Source organism: Patella vulgata, chromosome 2 (genome assembly GCF_932274485.2).
Source record: "Patella vulgata chromosome 2, xgPatVulg1.2, whole genome shotgun sequence".
NCBI classification, from domain to species: Eukaryota; Metazoa; Mollusca; class Gastropoda; family Patellidae; genus Patella; species Patella vulgata.
The window spans coordinates 47,379,563-47,407,128 of NC_065880.2; the positions used below are offsets into that span (position 1 = coordinate 47,379,563).

At 31.5% G+C, this 27,566-nt stretch overlaps 1 protein-coding gene across 3 annotated transcripts in view; it reads right to left on the reverse strand.

Moving 5' to 3' along the window:
• Nucleotides 1-1,312: 1,312 nt before the first annotated feature.
• LOC126811902 (tubby-related protein 3) overlaps nucleotides 1,313-27,566 on the reverse strand; it is a 40,643-nt gene continuing 14,389 nt past the window's right edge. The window contains exons 1-13 of one of the 3 annotated variants that reach the window (XM_050537945.2): nucleotides 24,826-25,230; nucleotides 14,916-14,957; nucleotides 13,713-13,752; nucleotides 13,228-13,387; nucleotides 12,414-12,557; nucleotides 9,049-9,257; nucleotides 8,451-8,654; nucleotides 7,891-8,003; nucleotides 6,791-6,890; nucleotides 6,347-6,445; nucleotides 6,054-6,141; nucleotides 5,741-5,824; nucleotides 1,313-5,181 (exon numbers count right to left, since the gene is read on the reverse strand). In XM_050537945.2, the coding sequence (XP_050393902.1) occupies nucleotides 5,048-5,181; nucleotides 5,741-5,824; nucleotides 6,054-6,141; nucleotides 6,347-6,445; nucleotides 6,791-6,890; nucleotides 7,891-8,003; nucleotides 8,451-8,654; nucleotides 9,049-9,257; nucleotides 12,414-12,557; nucleotides 13,228-13,387; nucleotides 13,713-13,752; nucleotides 14,916-14,957; nucleotides 24,826-24,893 (1,485 nt within the window). In that variant the 5' untranslated portion in view covers nucleotides 24,894-25,230 and the 3' untranslated portion in view covers nucleotides 1,313-5,047. Of the gene's footprint in view, nucleotides 5,182-5,740; nucleotides 5,825-6,053; nucleotides 6,142-6,346; nucleotides 6,446-6,790; nucleotides 6,891-7,890; nucleotides 8,004-8,450; nucleotides 8,658-9,048; nucleotides 9,258-12,413; nucleotides 12,558-13,227; nucleotides 13,388-13,712; nucleotides 13,753-14,915; nucleotides 14,958-24,825; nucleotides 25,231-27,566 lie in introns of those variants that run through there. The other 2 variants (XM_050537944.2, XM_050537946.1) reach the window with 2 other exon arrangements.

Here is a 27,566-nt window from a genome sequence, read left to right on the forward strand (position 1 = left end):
TCGATTTTAAGTCCTTTCATCAGCAGTCTCCAGCAATATTAGCATTTAATGCAGATCTGGCATGGATTTCTAATCCACACAGTATCTAAGCCATGATGATCTAGAGAGATGATTATTAAATGTCTAAATAGTAATTTATATAAAATTTGTAGCCAGCAATAGACAAGTTTAGCCCTCACATATTGCCTCTTTAATAAAGTAAACAATTTAATTCTCAAGGGAGATAATAATGCTGCAGAATTATATTATGTTCTCTAACTATTCTGTTCTCTTTAACTTGGTTTAAAGAATACACTGTGGTTTCACTATAAACCAAATACACCTGCATTATTGCAAGTCCGCAATATATCATATAGATAAACAATTTAATTCTCAAGGCAGATGATGCTGCAGTATTATGTTCTCTAACTATTCTGTTCTCTTTAACTTGGTTTAAAGAATACACTGTGGTTTCACTATAAACCAAATATACCCGCGCATTATCGCAAGTCCCCAATATATCATATGGAAGGTTTTCGCTGTAGAGTTGTAGGAAGCCACACTGAAAATGAAATGAAATGATATGGGGTTTAACGTCCTACTTCTTTGCACCAATAGTGCTAATGAATAAAGCTACGTACTAAATGCCCCCTATAGCGAATCATACTACATTAAAGTCACAGTATAAAATAATGCTGCCCATATGTTCCGTCATTGGGAATTGCATCAGAGTCGGTAACCATCTTCATCCTCCTCTTGCAAAATTAACATAGTGTTTATGAGCAATCCTTTTCATTGATCTAGTAATGTTCTTTGCATACTAATCAAAATAATCGATATATTTTCTGACGTTTTAACTTTGTACTTCTATGGAACCTCTGACTGTTATACATCCCAAAACAGGCATATGTTAAATAGTACATGAAAAGCACCAAAATACAATGGATACCTTGGCAAAATCCATGCATTAGTCTCCAACTGTCAGCAAAGTTTGGTAAACAAATTTGGTATGTAACACTGGCTCAGTGAGTAAGACATTGGCACACTAATCTGGAAGTCAGGTGTTTGATCTCTGCGTTGGCCGAGTGGTAAAGGACTGAGGGCCTGGAAAGGGTAAATGTTAAGTCTTTCGGATAGAAGGAATTGGTGTGCACATAAAAGGACAGTTGGAATTCAAAAGACGAGTAGAATGTAGCACCGCTCTTTCCGGGCAAAATATCCCTCATAGCACACTGCATGGCGTATGCCCATCTTTATTAGCCCGGTTGGTACAGAAAATAAGGACGTTAAACTCCATTTCATTTCCTTAAACAAATTAAGAAATAAAACAAAATACTATTTAACTTTTATTTCATTCAAATACAGTATGCAAGTAACAGAACATGGCCACACACGTTATTATCATATTTATAATAGAGAACAATATTACATCACACATTCTGTGGAGAAGAAAATTAAAGCAACACCAAAAATATCTCAATTAAAAAATATGTAAAATAAAATATCATTTTTAAGGACGGTTTCAAAAATCTAAATGATGTAAAAAAAAAAAGGCCCTGTAGGTTGGGCTTTTTTTTCTTCTCCGGTAATGATCAACATACCTTCATTGTTCCAAGTTAACCTGCCATTTTACTGTATGGGTGTTACAATGTATAAACTTCCATTCTTAATAATATCTTCTGATATTTGAATGGACAATTACAACAGTTAAGAGCTCCTAAAATTTAAAGATGTTTCTCAGACACTGGGGCTTTAAAAAATAAAATGGCTTGCAGACTGTTTCCCCTATTGATAATTTATTTATACATTCACCCAAGTAAATACATCTAATAAATGTATTCACAGTATTATAAAATTTTAGATCTGGAGCTGTGAGAAGATTTTGTTTTTATTATTTCTAATTTGTAAATAATATTTTTGGGGGCAGAAAATGAATATTTGGCAGGACAGGGGGCTTATACTACTGTAATGGAATACATATTTCTAATTTTTTTTTAAAACTAAAAAGGTGTGGGCCAGCGGGTATCTGAGAAACTGAATAATTGGTGTAAGGGGGATTAAATTCCATAATAAATATTTATAAATCTTAATTAATTCATATATATATATATATTTAGATACTGTTAGTCTTTTTAAAGATAATGTTCCTTTGATATATTTAATACTTTTTTACATCAGAATTCATATGGAATATTATTGAATTTTATATACTCTGATGAAATTGTCCATATTTGTATAATGGTCAACCAATTACAAGATGATAGTTATATATATATTGTGTATAATTAAAAATCAAAAATAATTAAAGCTACAAATATGCTACATGACATTAGGTGGGTACATAAACATATGAAGTATATAAATTTGAAGATTAAATAGCAAAACATGGACGGTTTAGAATATTATGTAAGTTAATGAAGATGGGGGATGTATTTTACACTGATAAATATGTTTGTTTCATGTCCCAGTTACTAATAATTGTTTATTTTGTATACCCCAAGCCATAAGATAATTCTTTTTTTCATAAGTTTGAAAAATTCCTTTTCAGAAAACAAAAATTAGTTTATTTGAGTGTAAAGTTTCGTTTTAAAATGTGGATATGTGAATGGTGGAATTTTGATTCATTGAAAACAAATTAGTTGATTTTTTGTTGTTGTTGATTTTGTCTAACCTCCCCACCTTTGACTTATTAATATATACATAATAGTTTATAAAAACTAATCTGATTAAAATACAGATCTATATATTTTTTTTTATATATTTTCGATGGCCTCCACTACATGAGGATTTGAGCGATTGTAGTGGGTATCGCGTCAGGTGTCATACGAGTGGCTTTTGACCCTATGATATCAGATGTTTGATTAACGAATCAGCATTGATGATTCAAGTGGGTATTTGGAAATACAACTTTAGCTTTGTCTTCGCTGCAAATGTCTACCCATTTGTTTGGCTAATCCCTCACATCAACAGAATGCTGGTTATAACATCACTTCCAGATCCTAGTGTAGTAAAGACAAGTAAAACGAAATTTTGACCTATAAAAATCGAAATAAAATAGGATCTGTGTTTTAATCAGATTGTCTAAAAACAGGAAACATTAATTTATTGATCCAATTAAACTTGAAATCACTTCTATTCTATTACTACTAAATATCAATTAATTAAATGTGAAAATCAGATTTTTACAAAAATAACAATACTGAACTAAATATGAGGAGATTTGTTGTAATTTATAATATTTTAATCTACATACAAAAATAAAGCTTTCTATTTCATGAAGTTATAAATTACTAACTCACAACTTATAATGCCATCTACAAACTAATTCAAATAATCACAGAATAAATTAATAAATTAAAAGCACTTTAAAATGACCATTATATTAGACATTTCAACCATTCTTGGATAAAGTAGTATTTTGGATGATGGTAAAACAACAAGTATTTATCAGATTCAGTTGAAATAATATTTACACAATTACACAGTTATCAATGAGGAGTGACACTATACAGACCTATGTACATTAAAATCCCCTTTGACACAAATATATATCCAAAACAGAAATTTTAATTTGAATGTATTCAGTAGTGTTTTAAATGAGATCGCCCCACATGTTTATATATTTTTAATAGATAAATAATTATGATGGCCAGTCCAGCTCTAAGAAAATTTCTAGGTGCCTCTGTTTAACTGCTACCCGTAATTAATGAATGAGTGTGTGCTGTCACTAGCAATAACAGAACTAGTACTTGTCTACTGAAAACAGTTATCTCCAAGCACAAAATGTATACACAACATTATCATTCATCAGATCGGGAGTTGGGGGGTGGCCCATATTGAAAAAAAGGCAATAATGCATTGATAAATTATGGTAAGGGCAATGCCTGAACAGGGGCGACTAGAAATAATCTAAAAGCGGATTCAGGTGCTGCAATGATTATCTATCGATTGATAAATAAATATAGAAACTGGTGGACCTTCACCTTTAAAATATCACTTTCCTTATCTGTAAAACTTCTATTAATCTAATGTACATTTTTTGACATATAGTTGAAGAAATTCCATGGAATTTCTAGTTCAAAAAAATATATGTGACAATAAGATCAAAAATAATTGTGAACTATGTGTCTGAATTACTAGTCGAGGAAAGATTCTCACATCTATTCAATCATACAACACACATTATCTAAGTCAAAATTTTCAAAAAAACAATCTATGTTAGTATTATATTAAAATCTGACATTGTCTACTTGTTATATGTATATACGTGTTATTTTAAAATGGAATTATTAACATAGATACAAGATAATTCTCCTAATGTGAAAAACAAAACAACGGAATGTTATCATTGGAACAGTTTATAAAATGTATATTAGATTGGTTTTCACAACCATATAATACAGTATCTAAAAATCAACTACTAATGCAAATAATTCCCTTCAGAATGAGGTGTGTCACTGATAAACATTTATTCACATCCTGTAGACAACTGCAACTCATTATGATGCATAATTGATCATGTAATTGCACCTAACTTCATTAGATCTATTTAAATTTATTGTCGGCCCACATCATGTTGTGGCAGGCTGCACTAATCTAGAGTTTGAAAATGAAATTGATAGAGAAAAATAAGTAAGTAGCTTGGCTTAAAACTAACGATGATGAAATTAAAATAAAAACAAACATAGTGAGACATATATATATTATCTAAATAATATTTCTTCAAGGCCATTATGTCTGCTAAATTTCTTATTTTTGATTCAATATCCATTTTGAATATCAAAACATGCAAATAAGTAGTTGTCGATAAAAAGTCACTTCTCACATGTGAATACTGTTTGTTATAATGTGACTCGTATATAGTATATATCATCCAATGAAAGACTTCTGTCAAAGTGAGTGATATAACAAGTGTACTTCTTTCAATGGCATTCCATCATTTTTAGTGTACAAGGTGCATAAACTATCCATACTAAAATCAGATAGCCATCTTTATAGTAGGCAGGAGTTGATTATGATCATTTTGAAAAAAAAAACCAACAAAAAAAAACAATCAATATCTCCAGTATTATTCACATGCCAACTTGCCATCAAAACTACTGAGAGCTATACCGAAAGCTTGTAAAGCACACAGTGGATAATTAAAGTCCATTGTAAACACATCCTCAGCTACACGACCAAACTGCATGACAATATAATCCACTGAAAAAAAGAAATTATGATTAAATTGTGAATGGAAGTCGAACAGCAAATCGGAACCTAATCCAATAAACATCGCAGGCTAGCGATGCCACCGAGAGTTGAGTATGGTCTGGATAAGTTAATTAATGTCTAATTAATAATTTAGATAACTCCACTATATACAGCGGTGTACCAAACTCCAATCAAATATCTGAAGTTTTAACCTAAAACAATTCTGGAAAACACATAGTTCAGTAAAAAAAAAAAAATGAAATCCCAGGAAATGCAAACCTGATCTGCAGCTCTTGCTATATATGATAATGTGCCAAATTTAAATGAAATACCACAAAGTTTAACCTAAAATATTTTGAAAATCGAATTTTTACTAATTATAGGTCAACAAAGGGCCATAATTCAGTCAAATATTAACGGAATCCTACAAAACCTGAATTGGATCTGTAGCTTTGCCAAATACAGCAGAGTACCGGATTCCAATTGAATATCTCAAAGTTTATTTTAAAATTCTGGAAAAACAAACTCTGTAGTCATTTTAAATTAATAATAATTAAACATCACTTACCATCATTATCATGAACAATTTGAAAATTCTTAACTGATGCTTGAGTAACACGACCATGAAAATTGAGCACATATGACTGCGTTTCTGAAAGGAAAAAAACACAATAAATCAATAGAGTAATCTTCTATTGTCAATAATGTCAATCATTATAAGAGGATGAATGTAGTGATTGGAAGATTTTCCTTAATGAAAATAGTTTTGCAAGGTATATCTTTCTGGGTCAAATGCATTAGACAGTATTCAAAACAATATCCAATAGTATACTTCAATATTAATATGTGTCAAATGAAATAAATTAATAAGAAAATCTTACCATCATTCCATACAGGTGTTTTATTATGAAGTTCCAGCAGATTTTCCATATTTTTTCTCTTCCATTTTTCAATTAGACCATCATGATCCTGCGATTATAAATACAAACTTTGGATTAGAAAATTCAGATCCCTTTAAACTAACTAGCAAGTTTATTCATTTTTCTGAATACCTTTATTCGATAAATAACATATAATATTATTTTTCCAGACCAGCCAAATTTGCAAGACTTGGGGAGCATCCACATCTGAAGTGCTGGCTAAATAATATGTAAATTGAGTATAAGCAACTTACCCCACGTGGTTTTATTTCTACTCGTTCATGGTCGAGATTCATACCGGGTATAACAACTGTCATTTTACGCGGTCCTTTAAATCCTAACACATTTGTTTCCTTGAAAAACAATAAATATAGTATATATATAAAATATATTTGTAATCATCATGTCATATTCTGTGAAACTATTACAGAAAAGTGAAATGGGGATTACATTCATTCAACAAAATTTGGTCATTTCTGTATGATCAGGTGGCAAATATTTATAATACAAGTGAGAGAAAAAAAGAGTTAGGCAGGCGACCATAACCCTGAAAAACATATTTTCCATTGAAACTGTAGGACACTCGGTCTCCCAATATTCTTTAAAAATTTATAATCATGTCAAACATTCCATTCTATCAAAGGAAGAAGAAATTAATTAAAGGCATACTGTTATTTAAATATCAAATTTATACTTACATATGCTACGGCTACCAGTTCTTGTCTAGAAGATGTTATGCCTTTTTTAGGATTCTGACCATTATCATACAGTGTAAAATGTGTACCCAATAAATTTGACCTAAAAATAAATTAATATTTCCCATGATTATCTAGAAATCTTGAAATAAAATGAAGAAAAATACTAAAGAAAGTAATATAACCTATATAGAATATATAAAGATAATTACATTGTATATTGAACTCTTTTAACATAGAAATCAATATAATCAATGGTTAATCTATCAACTAGTACTATATGTACCTCTATCTATTCAATTATACATAAAATATACATAAACAATTGGATTTAAAGTGGCACATTAATTTAATAAATTATGATGGTTTAAACCTAGATCTACTTCACTGATTTAAGCAGTCTTATTGAAAGTAACAAAGTTAACTATGATGACCTAAACCAAGGCTTAGTTCGCTGATTTAGAGAAAAATTAACCAGTACTGTAATATACCCTAAATAAAATTATCTGTATATTTCGGTCATACCAATCACCAAAAAAAGCACTTTTGGTCAACAACGTCCAAAGTATTATAAAAAGTGACTGACAAGGAAAGATATGTTATATGCACATTCTACACATCATAATATATCCAAATTTAAAAAGAGTTCATAAAAAAACTGAAAAATTATTGGTAAGTGAAATTGACAAATAAAAAAAGCTCTTGTCGTTTCTTGCTGATGATTCGTAAAATCGCTTAAGTCAAATTTTCAATTATTAATAACTTTTTTGTGATATCGTTTAAATTTTAGATATGTGTACAATATAATATACATATCTATATAACATATATTTCCTTGTTGGTCACTTTGGATGCTAAAGACCCCAAAAATGCTCTTGTCAGTGATTAGTAAAAAAATAAGACATGTTTTTATCCTCTAAATTCAAGGTGATTTTTGTTTTTAAAAATAAGTGACTGTCCTCTTTAACGTGATGCATTACATCCTTTTTATTATGTCAATTGATGCAAGCATCCTGAGATAACAAAAATAATATTATTCAGTATAATTAGAAATAAAATCAATTCATTGGTCTATTTATTTTTTGAGGAATCTCTATACATACCGTAATTTGCCAATAAAGGCATCTCCATTTCTGGATAAATCTGTGGGATCTGTAGATAAAAGGTAGTTTGATGTCGTACTTCTCTTCCTCTTTCTTCCAGCCAATAAAAAGGCCTGTTACAAAATAAAAATAAATGATTTGTTTAAAAATATTCTTAAGATAATAAAACGTAACAACTGCATTCAAATGTAGCTCAAGTTTTAAAGTGGCATTAGTGCTTTTTCAATGTGATCTGATTTACCATAACAGAAAATTGATATCAGGCATTAGATATTTTCAATGTCTAGACAGTGATATCAGGCACTGTATTTAATAGTGATGTAGATTTTAATGAATGCATCCGAAAAATACTTTATTCTAAATAGGCTGGTGTATGGATTTTTTAAGTAAGACAATCCTAGGTTTATTTTGAAAATCTTCGAATAGAATAATTACTTTATTTTGTGGGAGTGATATTGCATCTTTAAGTTTATTTTCAAATCAGACACTACAAATTGTTTTGTTGTTTTAAAAACTCACTCTATAATATAATTACTTTTCATCATATATTTTCTATTTACCTTTTTGCCATCTTCCCGTTCTAAGTGTAAGAAATAGGTAGGGAATATTCCTCTATCTACACCTTTTTTATCTCTCGTTATTCGACATTTCATAGTAACACCTTGTGGAGCTGGTCTCAATACAAATTCTTCTAAATTCTCCCCTGGATCAGGTGTATAGGTACGTGGTCCTACAGCGCCACCTTTTTCATCGTAATTATCTAACTGCTATGAAATAAACATAAAATTATACAATTGTTAAAATAATATTCAAGGTGGCTAATCTACCAGAAGAAGAGTATCTGTCAACCTAAACATTGTGAATTGAAATTGATGCAGTCATTGCAGTCATACCATTACATTAGTCTATAAACAAAGTAGTAATACACTAATTTAACAATCAGATAATTACACCATTGCTATGTTATCAACAACATTGATTTGCCTATCACCTAATTAATCATCAATGATGAAATGTGTTAAATTTGATGACTAGTATAATTTAATTGTTGAATTACGCATTCTTCATTTGGTAATGGCACATTTAACACATTAATTTTTTGGTCACATTAATATGTCTAAAACGAAGATGGACATGGTAAATATGTGATCGTCTTACCTCATTAGAATTATAACCTGTCATATTTGTTGATTGTGTGTTACGTAGAGGATTAGGTGAACGAGGGGGTTGTGGAGCTATAGGAAAACTTTCTATATCTACATCATCATCATCTGTATTACTTATAACAGTTGATGATGTACCAGCAGATATTGTCTGTGAATGACTTCCAGGACGACTTCTGTTATTCTGACTCATTACACCATCTCCTGTAAATACAGAATAATAATCTTAAATATAGCTATCTAAATTATTCTATTCATCAGTCTGAACTACTTCTAAGATTTTGAAAGATAAAAAGATAGTCACTAGAGAAGCAGTATTTTATATTTCTTTAATTTAGAAATAGCAAAAACACTGTTTTATTAAATAGAAGTTTAAAATTGACAATTTCATAGCTATTCAGATTAATTTTTGGTTGGTGATGCCTCTTCACTATCAACACATTTAGAATGACAATCTTTGTCAATGAAGCCTCTTCCCTATCAACACATTAAACAGACATTATGTAAAGAGCTAAATCTTTGGGCCTTAAATGTTACATAAATCTAATTTTAAAATATATAACATAGCAAGAACAGTCAGCTCTTTATCTAAAGCTTACATAATGCCCCTTTAATAGTAAGTGCAGGTGGACTGCACCACACATAATTTACACAAAAACAAATCTATGGATAAGACACAATACGCAGAAATCACATACAAACCAACATATTAAATTAAGTGAATGGATCCGGGGCTAGCCGTGAGCGTCCACTGCTCTGTACAGTCCCGTTCCTGTAGTGATACAGACTTCACTCAAAATTGAAAACAAACAATCAGGAATATAACCCAGAGAAAACCACTGCGTAATACCAGCATGGGTCATGATCTGCTATATGTCACATGAAATATGAATATAGGCATATTGAAGTAAAAATGACCTATACAAGTAACCATATCGGTGAAATGTATAAGAAACCAGGTAGTCTAAAACTAAAAGTTCTATGTTAAGTGAGAAACATTTTAAGTATTCAATAGAATTGAGGTATATTGACTATAAAGTTATGGTATATTTTCCATTTACCAAAAAAACAGAACTATACTGAATACAAAGAAGCAGACTGTGAAAATGTACACCGTCTTGAAATACAGTCGTCTGTTGACTGAATGACATGATGTAGGTTGCCAAATGACGTCAAGTTTGAAATGTAATAAAAACCACGATAAAAAGGGCGATAATCCAGATAAGATAACACCAAAAGGTTAATAAACTATCGATTTAGGAACTAATCGGAATTATTCAGCTATGTAATTGCACAAAATATAATTCATAATACACCTACAAGAAATGCAAAACAGGTATGCTGAAGAAATCGTACTATGAAAGTGTATTTATATAAAGGCATAAAATAAGGGTGATAATCCTATACTTATATAAGAAATGTAAAACTTGGTACGTTAAAGAAATGGAAGTTTCGAAATTTCTTTAAAAATGCGTAATTGTGTACCGCAGTTGGCAGTGCACTTAAAGCGAAGAGATTTTATTCTAGAAAAAAATAGTTCTCTATCGTTACATAAAGAATGAATACTTCTCAATTTTACACATAATCTGACTGATGGTTTATTTTTGAACATCTATACAAATTATATGGTAGTGTATTGTGTATGTTCGAATAGTATTTACATGTACCCAATCTTACAACCAATGAAATAACCCAATCATTATTTATATTGAAAACATCAAACAGGCATTAAACAAACTGACCAGACATTTTAATCAATATTCTGTCATAAAATATGTAAAAGAAGAAGAAAAAAACTCTCATTAAACTGTAACAAGTAGAAAGAGTTTGATGATTATTGATTTTTGAAAAGACTGAAAAATGATGGCAATCAAATTGCAGTGTTTAAGATTGTGAAATGATAAGGAACAGACATGGTAAATAAATGAGGATTAGAAGTAGAAGAGAAGCTATAATAATTCAACTTGCTATCCAACAGTTTCCTGGCTTCAAAAATCAATTTTTCTGACCTTTCCAAAACATTTTGTAAAGCATTAAATGAAAAAAATATCTAAGTTAATTCAGAGTTGAATTCTATCTAAATCAAGAATAATTTCTGTTCAAAGGAAGCTGCTTTCAATTGTTTAATATAGCAAAATAAAAACTGTCTTGTAAATGTGAAATGAAATGTTTGTGTTATACCAAATTTTATATGGGTAAACATAGGTTGCAAGGCAATAGGTTGGTGTGAAATAGTGTGTACAACATGTCATGTTTTGATGTTCTTTATCCTTGCACAGTATATGAAGGCCAAAACTATTATATTGTTGAGATAAATGTGTGTGTGGGGGGGGGGGGGATCCATTTGTTCTTTATTAGCTACATTTTAAGTAGGATAATATTAAGGAAACAACTGAATAAGAGGTTGTTCATCAGATTATATTGAGTCTTTTCACATTAAACCATCTCAGTAATGTCAGTATAAAAATCACCATGACAATCTTACTCAACGTCAACATCATAAATTTACTTTCAAACATATCATATGAAGCCATTAAGCTATATATATAAAATAAGAACTTACAAGGTTTAGATCATGTCAAATGAAAGTTTATAAAACACAATAAACCATTTAATAGCCACAGTATTTAACCCATTGACTGACTAGTCCCTCAATGTTTCAAAACCTCTACACTGGGTTCCTGGCATTAAGACGTCTGACATTTGGACATAAACAGGCAAACACCGTATAACATACAGTATCAGAAACATATCTAATGAATCTAAATTTGAAAGAAAAATAACTATTCAAATAAAATATGCATTTTCTCGTCACAACGGGCACTACTGCAATGACAAAAGCATTAATAAGGGTACACTAGAACGTGTATGCTTAATTCTTAATAATTTTGTTTGTTTTATTTTTAACATCTTTTATGATCCAAATTTGCAGGGAGAGGCACATTAGTGGTATTCAAAGCATTAATAAGAATTGGGGTGTAGCTCTTACCAGTACTATAAATGAGATTGTTATTTACCCTTATAGTAGTTTCAAGTAGAGTCTGACTACATGTTGCATATATTCAAGACAACTATTTTGCAACCCCAATTTGGTGAACCCATAGAGAAGTGTTGTGTTTATGGAATGATTGCTAAATCCCTATTGTCAGAAATGGCAGTATTTTCAAGATCATTATTGGTTAGTTTTTATCAATATTTATCAGTCTACAGAAAGAGACTTCATAAACTATGTGAATTGTGTTTGTTGTAGTACTATTCTGTGCAGAGTTTGAACATAGTAGGTGTTATGTCCATTAAGTCAAGTGACCAGCTGAACATTTTCAATTGCACAAGTGAATAATGAGAGGATAAAATGTGTACCTGTGTCCATAGTAGGTATATCATCACTATCTGATCCACTGGATATATTATCTCGAGATTCATCTTCTGTTACATTTAATATTTCGACTTTAGTTGATAAATTGGTCTCATTTTTATCTTCGTGTACCCCAGGATTATCATAGGCTGAAAATATTATATAATATTAACATACAATCTATACCAAAACATTGTTAAATAATATGATAGAAATTACAGGAAAGAAATAAAATGTGGTACAATACCCAGTTGATTCTAACCAGGTCATTATCAGACTAATGCTCACTCCTGGGAGATAGGATTGAGGGACCATTTCATGGTCAGATTTTTAACAACTCTCCTGTATATTATAATTGCAATCATAACACATTATATTGCAATCATAACACATTATATTGCAATCATAACACATGATAGCCCTTGTATATATATATACAAGGGCTATCATGTGTTATGATTGCAATATTTTGCATGATCAGATTAGATTTTCAGTCATCTTTGAATTATTAAGATAGCAATTGTGTCAATTACATGGTGATTGCAATTATGTCAATTACATGTAGGAAATTTACATTGGAGCCATTATGAGCCAAAGTCACATCTTCAATTTTTATTTTGATTTGTTTAAAAAGTTCACACAGGGACACATAACTGCTTGCTTCTGAACATTGTTTTGATCTATGGACGTAAATATTACATGTTGCCTACCAATTAAATCAAGATATAAAATTCAATGAAACTGACAATATTATTTTTGATCCAGATCAACAGAAGCAAGGACCTTAATGCAAAAATAACTCATACTAGTCATACTCACCAAAACTTTGTGGAGCAGTTGATTTTATTCTACTGTCTTTGACTAGTGGACGAGCATCATCTCGGTTCTTTCTACCCGAGGATGGACGGACATCAGGGTTAGGTTGCATCATTCCAGAAGATTGTCGTTTCTTTCGATTGGCTTGCTCAATGAGATTGAGCTGTAAATTTAATAAAATGGTGTTAATTATGATATTTTAAGATAATTTTTATATTTACTTACAGATAGAATTATCAATAGTATCATTACAGTTTTAACACAAATAATCCATGAAAATAGTGAAAAACAGAAAGTATGATGTGAATCAATTTACAGGTAAAAGTTGTACAAACTATAATGTTGTTTCTTTCTTAAATATATTTTGCAACCATCATAAGTGTCAAATATTTCATTTAAAGAAATGTAAATTAAAAAATGAATCATCAAAAATTGGTGTGATTGTAGATTAAAACTGGAAATAAAAAGGGTTTTTGGGTTGTATGTACCTGATTAGCCCTTTTCTTTGATGCATAATCATCATCTAAACTGTAAAATAAATTCAACATTAAAATCTATACATACAAAGAAATATGTTAATTTTCATATGACAACATATAGTCAGATATTCCATTTGAGTGTAATCATGAATAATCAATCAAATTCATAAAGAATTGCTTAATAAATATCAGAAATCTTTCCAGACCTTCCATTTGAAATATGAACATTCAATCAGATTATTTAATTAGAAAATGTCTTTCAACAGACTCATTGATTCATATTCTATTCGAAATATAGAAAAAATTAAAGTCTATGATCGTCATTTGAAGGATATCTTTCAAACTACAGTATTAACAAATTTGAATAATTAAAGGGATTATTGTTTCTATTCATTATTTACAAAAATTAAAATATTTGTCAACAATCTGCATCCTCTGCAGATGACATAAACTGGATATGGTTATCTTGGCTGAATCCAAGCTAGAAGATTATCTACACTGTCGATATTTTGATTCAAGGTTTTCTATATCAAATGTTAAATAATCAATTTGGGTACATTTTAGTGCGGATTAAGCCAAGAAAAATTAGATAACATTCTGAGAAATATAAATTATGACAATTAGCGACTTTAATAATCAAATGTAGCATGAATTAATCCATGACAAATTAGATATCATCGAGATATGTAAATGACAATTAGCCACTTTAGTAAGGTATTGTTATTATTAGTCTCATTTTTGTTTAACTGTAGATACAGCTGTTGAGACACTAATAATCAAATAAAAATCATGCTATTATGATGACTACAATTTGTCAGAATTAATACCATTAATCAATAATTTATATCACAGATTCATTAATACTATGATATTTAACATTACTACTTTAATACAAGTAAATATATTACTATAGTATTATTGGCACAATCCATGTTTATCAAGCTATTACAACCATCACTAAGATTTATTCATCATTAAACTGGGAATAGAGCAGGGATGGCAACACTCCCTTAAAAGAGTAGCAGCGGTTGGACAGGTTGGTAGTTCTTAAATGGTACTTTTACAGTAGTCCTTTGGTAAAGGGTGTTTTAACCCGAAATGTTATGAAGATGAATAAACCACCTCTCATTTAACCTAGTCTGTTTTTATACTGCTGTTGTGTGGGGATTTTTAAATATCTCACATCATTAAACAATATAATAATAAACATACCTTCCTGGTGGTCCACCACTCATCTTGACTGGCTTCGGAGAACTGAAAATAACAAGAAGCTCTAAATGATAGACATATAGGACACTTCAAAATAAGTAGTCGACTTCAAAATCAAGAAATCTTAAAACCTCTTCAGAACAACACATTTAGCATGGCATCGTTTAACTTCAAGATTACAGTACCAGAATTACATACTCCTTGAACGATGTCTAGAATTCCAAACCCTATCTTTGAAAATATCTAATTCGAAGACTTCTTGTTTTGGATAATCTTCTGTTATTGTCAGAGATTAATGACTTCACACTTAAATAATTTCTTGCTATCTAATGGGAAGTAAGCCTTGTACCTAGATATTTAGAACTTTACATCAGCTACATTTAATTTATGTGTTCAATATATATAGCTTGTTTTGGGACCAATCAATATCTAATCTGCACAATGATACAAGTTTTACAAAAGTCATCTTATTTACATGGCTTCAGAACCCTACATAATTTTTAAAATTTACACAATAATCGGTTCAATTTTCCACAAAAAATCTATGGTGAACCGGTGATCAGCAATGTGGTTTTAAGCAGAAAATACTTTTAAGATATTTCTCCAAGGTCACATAAACTCCTTGAACGATGTCTAGAATTCCAAACCCTATCTTTGAAGATATCTAATTCGAAGACTTCTTGTTTTGGATAATCTTCTGTTATTGTCAGAGATTAATGACTTCACACTTAAATAATTTCTTGCTATCTAATGGGAAGTAAGCCTTGTACCTAGATATTTAGAACTTTACATCAGCTACATTTAATTTATGTGTTCAATATATATAGCTTGTTTTGGGACCAATCAATATCTAATCTGCACAATGATACAAGTTTTACAAAAGTCATCTTATTTACATGGCTTCAGAACCCTACATAATTTTTAAAATTTACACAATAATCGGTTCAATTTTCCACAAAAAATCTATGGTGAACCGGTGATCAGCAATGTGGTTTTAAGCAGAAAATACTTTTAAGATATTTCTCCAAGGTCACATAAACTAAGCCAATAGACAGATCATCCCAAACTGATGAGTAGGGATGACATAGGGGCGAGTTAATTAGCCATCGATATTAACAGTGTTTGAAATACCGTATGTCTATCTGTAAACATAGTTCTAACTAATGAACCAGAAAAGCAAAATCTTAGAAGTGGTCTATTTAGCTTGGTATTTATAGGGTGATTCTACTATGTCATCAGCAAATAGCTTGCTAAGCATGTAGTATAAAGTGGGAAAAAAGACACTGTTTTTTTATTTATTTAAACTATTCACTTGTTATTATTTTAGAACTATCTTTGGAATCACAATTATAAAGTAGATATATTCTTCAATAAATAGTATCTTGATTAATGTTCTAATTGTTAATATAATAGGCAAGTCTTCCTGGTTTATTAAAGGATAAGTTTTTTGAATAAAGTGGTAGACAATCTTTGTCTATTTATCCACAAAGGAATATAAGATTTAAAACTTTGTTTTACAGAATGAATTTTAAATCTATATTATTATGAAATTCAGGTTAACTGCGTGTGTGTGTGTGTGAAATAGCCTTATTTAGAGTGATATCGCAGACATGTTACCCTGTTTCTATTTATATAATATTAATCACCATCATCATAGGTTTAATCTGAAAGATAAATACGATTAAGGAAATCCTACCTGATGTTGTCATACATAGTTAAAACAAACACAGCAGCTAACATAAAATCAACTCATACACGGTCCACACACAAATTCTCCTAATCAATACTAAATTTCACAATCCGTATCCTCACCCTATCTCAGTGTGGGTTAAAAAACATATATGGTTGACTACTACTATCTGTTCTCACTTTTTATATAATTCAACTTTCCAGGCTTCAAGTTTAATTACTAACAAAAATACCATGGCAACATCCAATTAATGTATAATCCTCATAATGAAAAATCAAACTTGACCAGATCCCCCTAATCTTCTACTAAGTACTACCCAGTATGGATATAATGTAATTAACAAAACCTGCTATTGTATTTTATCTAATTAATCAGGATAGTGACAACAATTAACTAATTTAATGAAAACTGTAATGAAAGCAGCTTGACATTTGTCAGTTGATTTCCTTGTGAGTGACAGACAATTTATTCATTACCATGTTTGAAGATGATCTTGCACAAATTTATTTTCATAATTTGACAATAAATTTTAAAAAATCAATGATTATTATTAATGGATTTATCTCCCTATTTACCCTTGAACATGTAAACCAGATACAGGTCAGTCAGCTATAGGAAATGTTCAATTTTTTTGCACCAACTGGTCTATTGATGAATGGTACTGATATGTACGTATGCATGCTGTGTACATAGGAAAGTTTCTCAGCCAACACTTAGATCGAACCCAGGACCTTCTGCTTAGTAAGCCAGTGCCTTCCACAATGAACCACTTAAAGAGCAATTGCTGGATTGGGCCATCAAGGAGAACTCATCAAAATTCAAAATTTTTCCATCAGAGACTCCAGTCAACTCCTTTTGATTTTTAAATACTTGTAAATAGAATGTTGTACACAATTTTCAAGTAGGGGTGGAGGGTGGTGGTAGGCTGTTCATTGGGATTCACGACATTGGAACTTTTCATGGAAATTTTTAAAATTGGTTTATAATTAAAGGCTTTAAAAATTGCTACTGGTGGACATGGAAGCTTGTACCCCGTGACTTTATTGATAATACCTCGACTGAGTTCAATATTGAGATTAGCCGGTTGATTTGTTGGATATAAACCTTTGAATAATAGCGCCTAACAGGCGGCTGTGTTTAATTATGTTCTCCTGATTTTGATTGTTTCTGTGTGTTTGAAGTATATGTTTGTGATATGCGCTTAGAAACACTTCACGTGTAATGAAGCGCTATATAAATCGAACAATAATAATAATAATAAATGAAGCTCAAACATTCCACAAAGGTACTACATACAAATTAGAATGTTTCATTCAAATCATGTTATCAGTTATTTTTATATAGATTATAGCAGGTATCATGTCTTTATATATCTACCCTTTCATTTAAAAAATAAATTCTAAGTAGAAATCATATTGGTATATCAGGCTTAAAGACCCATTATGTACAGTCATGCAAAAAGTGAAGGAAATTTAATTTAGGTTCCAAAGCATTAACTACATGTGCTGTAAATATGTGTTGTAAATATATACAGGAAGGCCTTAATAAACAGAAGTCAAATATTTCCGGATGACAAAAAAACAATCTTTTGTAGGATAGATAAACACCGCTATATGAATTGAACATGGTATGAAGCTCACAAAAATACATTAACTAAGCTCATATAATATTGATATTCGACAACGCATACAATAGCTAACCTTCAACAGCACAAGTATTTATACAGACAATAACAGGTCAATGCACATGACTCAACAATGAGCACATCACAAGATTTAATGACTTAACTATATGTAACTGATCATATGTTTATATAAGCTTATTCATTAAAGTTATACGTTATTCTGGATAAATATCCCACACATAATACATTTCATATTGACCACAAAAAACATGTATTATAATTTTACAGTCTACTCAAGTCGTAAATCACTATTTGATGTTATAATGAAAAAGAGAATACAACTCATAAACATCATAAAATAAATAAAAATATTTTATGCTGTTTATAACAAAGCTCACGAAAGACATAAATCTTAGAGGTAGAAGTAATTCACTGAATTTGTTAAAATTTGATAGGTTTCTTCCCTTACAATAAACATTTTAAAAGTAACAATGCATTTCAACCTTTTTTAAGTTTCTAAACAGTGGGCAAGGACAATAACTCTTGCTGTAATAAACAGAAATTAATGAAATTCTATAGGCTTCCATGTCATATCCAAATAATGCATGCAAATTTTAAACAGATCAGGCAACTGTTGTGATTAGCTCAAGTGCAATAACTCTGAAAATATTTATCAGAGTAGGTTTCACTAATGGAATTTATCACTAATGTAAATTATCAATCTCAAAAAGTTTTGTTGATAGATGTAGAGTGTTCCCAAGATACTGTGAATGATGGAAGGACAGGCAGCGGTAATGTCAATTTACCACCACAGTTCCGACCTCTGACCAGCAGAGTATCTACATGGTTTCAGCAGCAAAATTAACTGTTCTGTGAAATATCTTTATTGGACTGAAGTTAGATAGGAATCCTACTTACAACTAGCCAGATAATTTCACAATTACAGATATAATATAAATCAACAGATAAACCGACACAGGTTTTAGGAATACACTGCCAAATGCTATGTGGGCATAAAGTGTACTGGCAATTCTCAACCCTTTTTTGTTTCATTTTACCAAATACTTAAAGCTACTAATAGGTTTCCATGAGACAGGTATTGTTATTATTTATAATGGTGATTAATTTCTGTTTTTCTTTTAATTCTTTCTTTTACTCATAATTTATTTTGTTGTTCATTATACAGTACGTGTGCTTTAATAATGTTATCTTTGTTTTTTATTCTCTTGATCCTTATTAAACCTCAAGCTAATTAGTTTCAGTCTGACAGAAAGCTTAATCATCAACATTCTTTAAGTTTAATATTCTAATCTTTATTTGTTAATTATTTTATTCTTTTATTCCATTTGACATAAATCATTGACATATCAATATCATTCAGCATGCTGACTGACTGTAAATAACAACAGCAACAATCATTCAGAATTTTAGGTATCATACAAATTCCAGGATAGATACTCTGCTAGTCGAACCTGTTGTTCTGCTATGACATCTATTCTAATGCCTTTTGTAACTGGATAGAGCAATAAACAATATCTATTCTGATGTTTTCCAGTAAAAAGGCTAATTGCAGCATGCATTTATTACAGAAAATCCTCACTTCTGCAGTATGGTGGAATGCATTGTGAGAAAAATTCTTTAAACCTCTTGTAACAACCTAACGACAAGATAAATCTAATATGGAACAGATAATCATCTCTGATGAACTGAATGAATTATTAAAAGTAATGAAGATCATAAGCTCAAAGGTCAACCTGTGGAGGATAGACCATGAAATTATTAACACGTCCATTGTTCTGATATGGTGCAGCTTTCAGCATAATTCAAATAGCACAAAAAGAAAATTTACTAACTAAAAACCTTAATAGATTTGGTAATACAGGATGTTTTAGTTGCTGCAAGGCCTCAAATTGCAGCAACTGAGACAGTGTTAAAAGACATATTAACCTAGAACAACTTCTACATTATAAGTGTATTATATTATCATGTTATTACTGTAATATCATCTAAAAGCTTGATGGTACATTCCAATATTATATTGATTTAATAGCCACATAAACTACAGGTACTCAATGTATTGAATGTCAAATCAGAAAATCACCAGGTAATAAAAATCAATAATCAAGTACTACATTTATGTACTTTCTTTTTTATATTTTGATATGATAATGGCAACTCGTCTTCCTATAATCCTTCTATTCAACAGTATGGAAGTTATTTTAAAGGATATTTGGGTAAAGACCTCTGACTAAGAGGATTTAAAAAAAAAAATTACAACAGCAGAATAATGTTATCTAAATGATGTAGGGATGTCTTTCTATCTATATATTCAAATTCAAACTTTCATGGAATCTTTTACATGTATTGCTATGCATTCACAGAACTTTAGTATCTGTAATCTGTGGCATATTTTCTGTCAGAAGTCAAAATTGTTTTCGTTTTTTTTAAAGAGACAATCATAGCAAAATACTTTGGGGGTATCAAACACAAGAAAATCTGTATCGGCAATCAGGTAAACACTAAGTTGCTTAATATTTCAACAAGATGAAATGTCCTAGTGAAACTCAAAGGTCTAATTACCTATGGCAAGTGAGAATTAGGTATGATTCAAAACCCAGGTTATTCTCTAATGGTAGTTGTTACATCATATTATTGTAAATGGACTAAAACGCCGTCAGTCCAAGATTTTCGCGGACAACATAAATAAAAGTCGGTTAATGCAAATCAAATGTCGAAATGTGATAGCCTTCAAATTAAAACACCGAACCCCTCAGACACCATCACTAGATTTGCTTGACAGATTCATGTATCTCAATTAAGGTATTTTATTGTTCAGTTGTATCAATGAATTGATAATCATGACAATTAGTTACCACCACTATAACCTCAGGAAGAATAGATAGACATTGTTATTCAGGAACCAATAGTTTGGGATTTGGAGTGTTACAGCAACCTCATGGAAACTGAAAGTTTCCATTTCTTAAAAAGATAGGTTGCCAGGCAACGAAACATATGCCCACAGCATCTCAATCGTCCGGGCGGTCGACAAGAGATGTTGCTTATTATTCCTTTGTAGGTAATTGGGGGCCTTTACAAGACAGTTCAATACAGATCAGATTATAATTTTTGTCGTTTGAGGGTTCACAAGGTTCTACAAACTGAAATAAGGGCCTCAAAGCAACCAGTGATGGGATTTCAAAATTTTTCTTGTCGGACATTTTTACCGAAAATAAATGGACATAACTCTTATCGTTATTTAAGATGGCAGTTTTTAGACCACACACAAAAATCATGTGTAAACAAAATATTCAAATTCGTCCGTAATAAAAAAATTGGTGCACCTCGTTATTTTTCATATTTAATTCCCGTACGGTATTCAAATTTGTCAGTAATATTCCTACAAAATTCGTAATACGATAGAATGAAAGCGTGCCGACTCCTGCCAATCTGTACTGTTTCAAATTCCTCCAAAATTACCGTATTTTCGGGTCATAAGTCGCTACATTTTTCAGCAGAAGTCCGGCATTCGTCTTATACTCTGTTACGACTTATGTACAGAGGGTAAGAATATGATATAGCACGCGCTATCATCTAAAACAATTACACTATTCCAATCGAAATATCCGTCAACATTGCCTAGATTACTTATTTCTTTATTTAAAAACATAAACTCCATATAAAATATGATCATAAATCCGAGAATATGCCATCAAAATAGAATCTTTTCTTTGACATTAGAAGCTAGTATTTTGTCACGTATTCATTTCATAATTTCACGCGTCTCGCAAGATTTCTAATACTGGTTCAGTTATCGTACTTCAACCGCCTGAAGCTGTTTTTCTTTCAAGTATAATCAGATTTTCTTCAAACAAGGACAACTTTGCTCTGAAAATTCTAAACACGCTTTGAACAACGAAATTTTGATAACTTCTTTCTAAACCCGGCAAGTTCGTAGGTACATATCACTTACCGTCATACAGCCAAAGCTAGATGTAGAGGAACGGAATCTGCCGAGGTTTACCGAGTGCTGTAACCGCGTGCTAGCAATGTCTAGTATTTTTCGGATATGTGTGTGTGTGAAATAGCTTTATTTAACGCTCACTTCCACCGAAGTGATATCGCAGACGAATTATAATGACTGTCTATTTATCTGGGCGTTATATACTCTTACAATATGTGACTTCTATCTATGACTAGTTTATACCTATTGTCGGCTCTCATCAATGTGATTAAGGTTAACACGAAGATTAAAATTATAATGGATTGATGAATAGTCCAACAAAGGGGAAACAATGGCTTCTGTTTAAGATCAGATTGATGAATTGTCCGACAAAGGATTAAGTCAGTCAATCAAGGCAGATTAAGTAGTTAATCAAGGTAGGTTTATAGATAAATACGTTGATCACTTAATTACCTAATCAATCCAGCGTATTATCGACGATAATCTGGTTGAGTGGTAGTTATATACTTAATAAACTATATTAATTTCGGAATTTTGAATATTATTCACCTTGTCTTGATGTCCGATTGGGCATATTCCCGGTCGGACAATTTGGGGCATTTGAAAAAAGATTCAGACAAGTACGGAATATACGGGCAAAATCCCATCACTGGCCTCAACTCTGGAAGTAGTCTACAGAAATTGTTGAAATTTGACAGGCTTTTTCGTTTTACTAATTTAAATAATGCATATAAATTTCATATAGATCGGATGATCACTTTTGTCAGTCAAACATTCACAAGGTTCACAAAGTAAAACAAGGGCCATAACTCTAGAAATTATTGACGGAAATTCAATCGGATAATTCTTTTTACTAACTTACATGGCACATATAAATTTCATACAGATCGGCAGATAACTTTAGAGGTTAAAGCGTTCACAAAGTGCAACAAGGACCATAACTCTAGAAGTAATAAACGGAAATTGCTGAAATTCAATAGAGAGAGAGCGAGAGAAATGGGGTTTAACGTCCACTCGACACAAACTAGGTCATTTCGGGACTAACATATGGTTTAATTTTATTTCAATAATTCGCTTGTGCGTAGGGGTCTTTAGCAGTGGGAGGAAACCAGAGGACCTGGAGAAAACCCACGAGGTTGGACAGGCGACCCTACTCCTTGTCACATACAACTGGGGATTTGAAACCACTCCAGTTGACTCAATGACAGGCCTTATGATACATCCGACCTCCCCCCCCCCTGAAATTCAATAGGATCCTTCTCTTTATTAATTTAAATGACGCATGTAAATTTCATACAGATCGGCAGATAACGTTCGATGTTAGAGTTTTCCCAATGTGCAACAAAGTGAAAAAGGAACATAACAAGGAACATAACTCTAGATAGAAGTAATTGACGGATATTGTTAAAATTTAATAGGCTTCTTCGTTTCACTAATTTAAATCATGCATATAAATTTCCCTAAGATCGGGTGATAACTTTTGGCGTTGAAACGTTCACAAGGTTCAATAAAGTGAAACAGGGCCATAAGTCTAGACCTAATAAATAGAAATTGCTGCAATTCAATAGGCTTCTTCGTTTCACTAATTTAAATAATGCATATAAATTTCACAAAGATCGGATGGTAACTTATGGCGTAATAGCTTTCACAAGGTTAAAAAAAAATGAAACAAGGGCCATAACTCTAGACGTAATAAATAGAAATTATTGCAATTAAATAAGCTTCTTCATCTCACTAATGTAAACCACTTATATCAATTTTATAATCGGATAATAACAATGGACGGACAGATGGGGGCGACGGCAATATACGTCCACATTTCCATGTGGGCGTATAAAAAATTATAAGAGAGCTTCTGATAGTGGTACATGACAAGGATGTTATAATAAGTTTATTCACTAAAATAAATCTGCCACTACTCCTTTAAAACAACAGATTAAATTAGGGATGCTGTTTCGGCTGTGTATAGGCCATCTATGCCTACGTGACATGGCTAACATTTGACTTTGAAAATATAAAAAATACTATTTTTCGCAATTCATGTTTTGGGGATATGAAAACTAAGTCACAAGTGTACCTTTAACCCAGTCTTACCCAACTATTAAAGTTGTGTCCAATCTTTATGTTTAACACAGCCTATCTTTAAGGAGACCTATCTAGTGTCAATTATAACAAGAAGCTGTGCTCCTACCCCATATAGGAGTGAATATAAAAGTACCGGTTGTTCTTCAACCCTCAAAATTAGGTCCCACATTATATACTTATAGATTGTCAATGCTGTTTATATAGGTAACAGTTTATAATCTAACACAATTGCGCAACACGCATCCTTTGTATGACAAACAATAACATCAAAACAATTTTACAATTGTTTTTTGCTTTGTCATTATTAGTTCACCTTCTTTTAGCATTAAACCTATACTAAACAGATATGGTTGAAAAGAATGGCTTATTGATGCCAGAGCATCTATCGGCATAAAAATCAAAAGTCTAACAATGTCAGTATCTCCATTGCTTCAATGTGGTGTTTTACAGTAATTCAATGTTTCGTGACAAGCCTTCGATATTGATATCAAACTACCACCATCAGAATAATAAGCTGTCATTAGCCATTAATGTAATTGAAAATAAAACTTACTGTGGTGTGTTACCAAGGTTATATGTCCATTTAGTATTGTTCAACTGTGCCATTGTTGCTAATGGCATCCAGAAACAGGAATAACACAAATTATTAAGTAATGTCCAATACTTTCCACCTCATACTCACAACGTGCAACTGATAATACATGTCGTAATCATGCCTAGTTTATCTTTGTTTCTATACACACCAAGTCATAATATATATTGATTTCTTCTTCCACTATGTCCTTGTCTCTTCAGTTTTATCAATAATGTTATCTCTCTTATATTAACATCTGACCCAATTATATCAAACTGTAAAACAGATTTCCTTGTTGTGTTCTAGCTTAAGATCACCACTGACAGTCTATGCAATATATATAAATCTACTTAGAACATCATGTGCCAATATCACTATCTGTGCCACTTTATAGGACTACAATTGATAGAAAGGCTGGCTCATTGTGCTTGTAAATGATTATTTATATAGCAACAGTCATTGAAGCGAAGCTAACCTTTATTGGGAAGCCATAGTCTCGTATAATAAATGAGATCAAATAACGATTCATGACTAAAGTTAGGACTTATAAACATTGTGATATAAGCAAAAGAATGATAGCCTAAATTTGAGCCCTTTATTCCACATATTTGTCTTAAAGATCCATAATGTTGTGGTACAGTGTCAGGGAAGGGAGGTAATTTAGAAATTTAACTGTTATTGCCCAAATTTATGAGGCTATAAATGGGAAGAGTTGTCAAATTCTATTGCCATATGAATAGTTTTTTGTTCATGTCCTACGTCATATTTATTGATAATTTTATAGAACCCTTATCTTCTGCTATGGTAGTCAATAGATACAGACATCACGTTTCTTATACTGACTGATAAGAATAAAGAATAGGCATTACTAGTATTATGCTTTTCTAACAGATTTAATTGTAGATTAGGTTGTTAAAAAGCTCTATTATAAGGGGTTAGAAATCACTTAAAGCAACGCCAGAACTAGCCTACATCAGGAATGTCCAAATTAGATTGCGTGCCAAATTTCAGATGGATCAATCAATCCATCGGCGAGATACACATTATAATATAGCCTATAATTACTAGAATGGTTTTCAAAAATCCAAGCAGACGTTGTAAATGTGATATTAATATTACATAAAAAAAAAAAAATGAAATACATATTCTTATCAAAGGTCTATTACTCTTTAAGATCGACAAGTTTTACGATAAGAAAAAAAATATTTCAGTTTAAGCTAAGAAGATGATTCACATTCATACATTAAACAGGTATTATGCAAGAGCTAAATCTGCCTACGGCAAGTCTTTCTTTAGGACTTAAATGTTATATGAACTTTTAATTAGACATACATTAACATGACAAGACCATAATCAAGCCTCGATGCCACAGACTAGGTCCGATTTTAAGTAAATTAGAACGGTTCAACGAAACATACGCCCACAGCAGCTAAGTCGTCCGAGCAGTCAACAAGAGTTGTCGCATATTTTTTCTATTGTCGATAATACACTAAAGTCTGATTTAGAGTAACAACTTATTAAGTAATTATCAGAAAATCATTAGAATTTTTTGGGCTTTTAGTTCTGCCCCATGGTAACGTTTAGAGAGAGAGAGAGAGAGGGAAATGGGGTTTAACGTCCACTCAACACAAACTAGGTCATTTCGGGACTAGCACATGGTTCAATTTTATTTCAATAATTTGCTTGCGCGTAGGGGTCTTTAGCAGTGGTAGGAAACTGGTGGACCCAGAGAAAACCCACGAGGTTGGACAGACGACCCTACTCCTTGTCACGTACAATCGGGGAATCGAAACCCCGCCAGTTGACTCGATGACAGACCGTCTAATACAGCGCGTGTGCTAACCATTAGGCTATCCAACCCCCCGGTAATGTTTAGTATACGAAACATTTAATATCATGAAGTTAGCTGTTCAAGTTATCTAAAGTCATTGAAAATCAATATACTTGTTTGTCTCAAGACCTTAAACTCTGTTTATCGATCTAAAGTCAATCGGATATTAACTTTGGTCTCTAGAGCGTCCACAAGATTTTTCAAAGTTATCAAGGGCCATAACTCTTGTAGTAATTATTGGAAATCGTTGAAAATCACTGGGCTTCTATGTCTTGCGACCTTAAACACTGTGTATAAATTTAAAGTCAATCGGATATTAAAGATACATTATGGGAGATTAGATAAAGAGCTGACAGTTCTCGCTATAATAGTTAAACATACATTATGCAAGAGCTAAATCTTATTATTGCAAGTCTTTATTTAGGCTTCAGATGTCATAGAAATTATAAATTAGATCTTTATTTACACAACAAGCACAAAATCAACTCTGTAGACCCACGGATGGCTTGGATTCGCTTGGATTTAAACAGGATTTCATTGATTGATTAAATTTTTAAATGGCGTCGTAAGCTGAGATTAACCGTTACGTTGACGTCATACTCCGGGAAATTTTAGATCGAGGCTGAATGATAGAGTGTACGAAAAGAGGCCGCTGTTGAGTGAGGCCGCATATGTCGGTCAATTTGATTGAAAGTTTGATATATACGGCCTTGATATTATGTTTATTTGTGGTTAAAATGAGAGTTTGGATGTCGGTATTATACGCTCTTTTGTCACTTCCGTTTACAGAAAAATTATGGAAATTGATAAACATCGCAGCTAACATCACCCCCTTTGAATTGCAGCCCATGCAGCCCCATTGGATCAATGTTTCCTATTTCAATTTGTC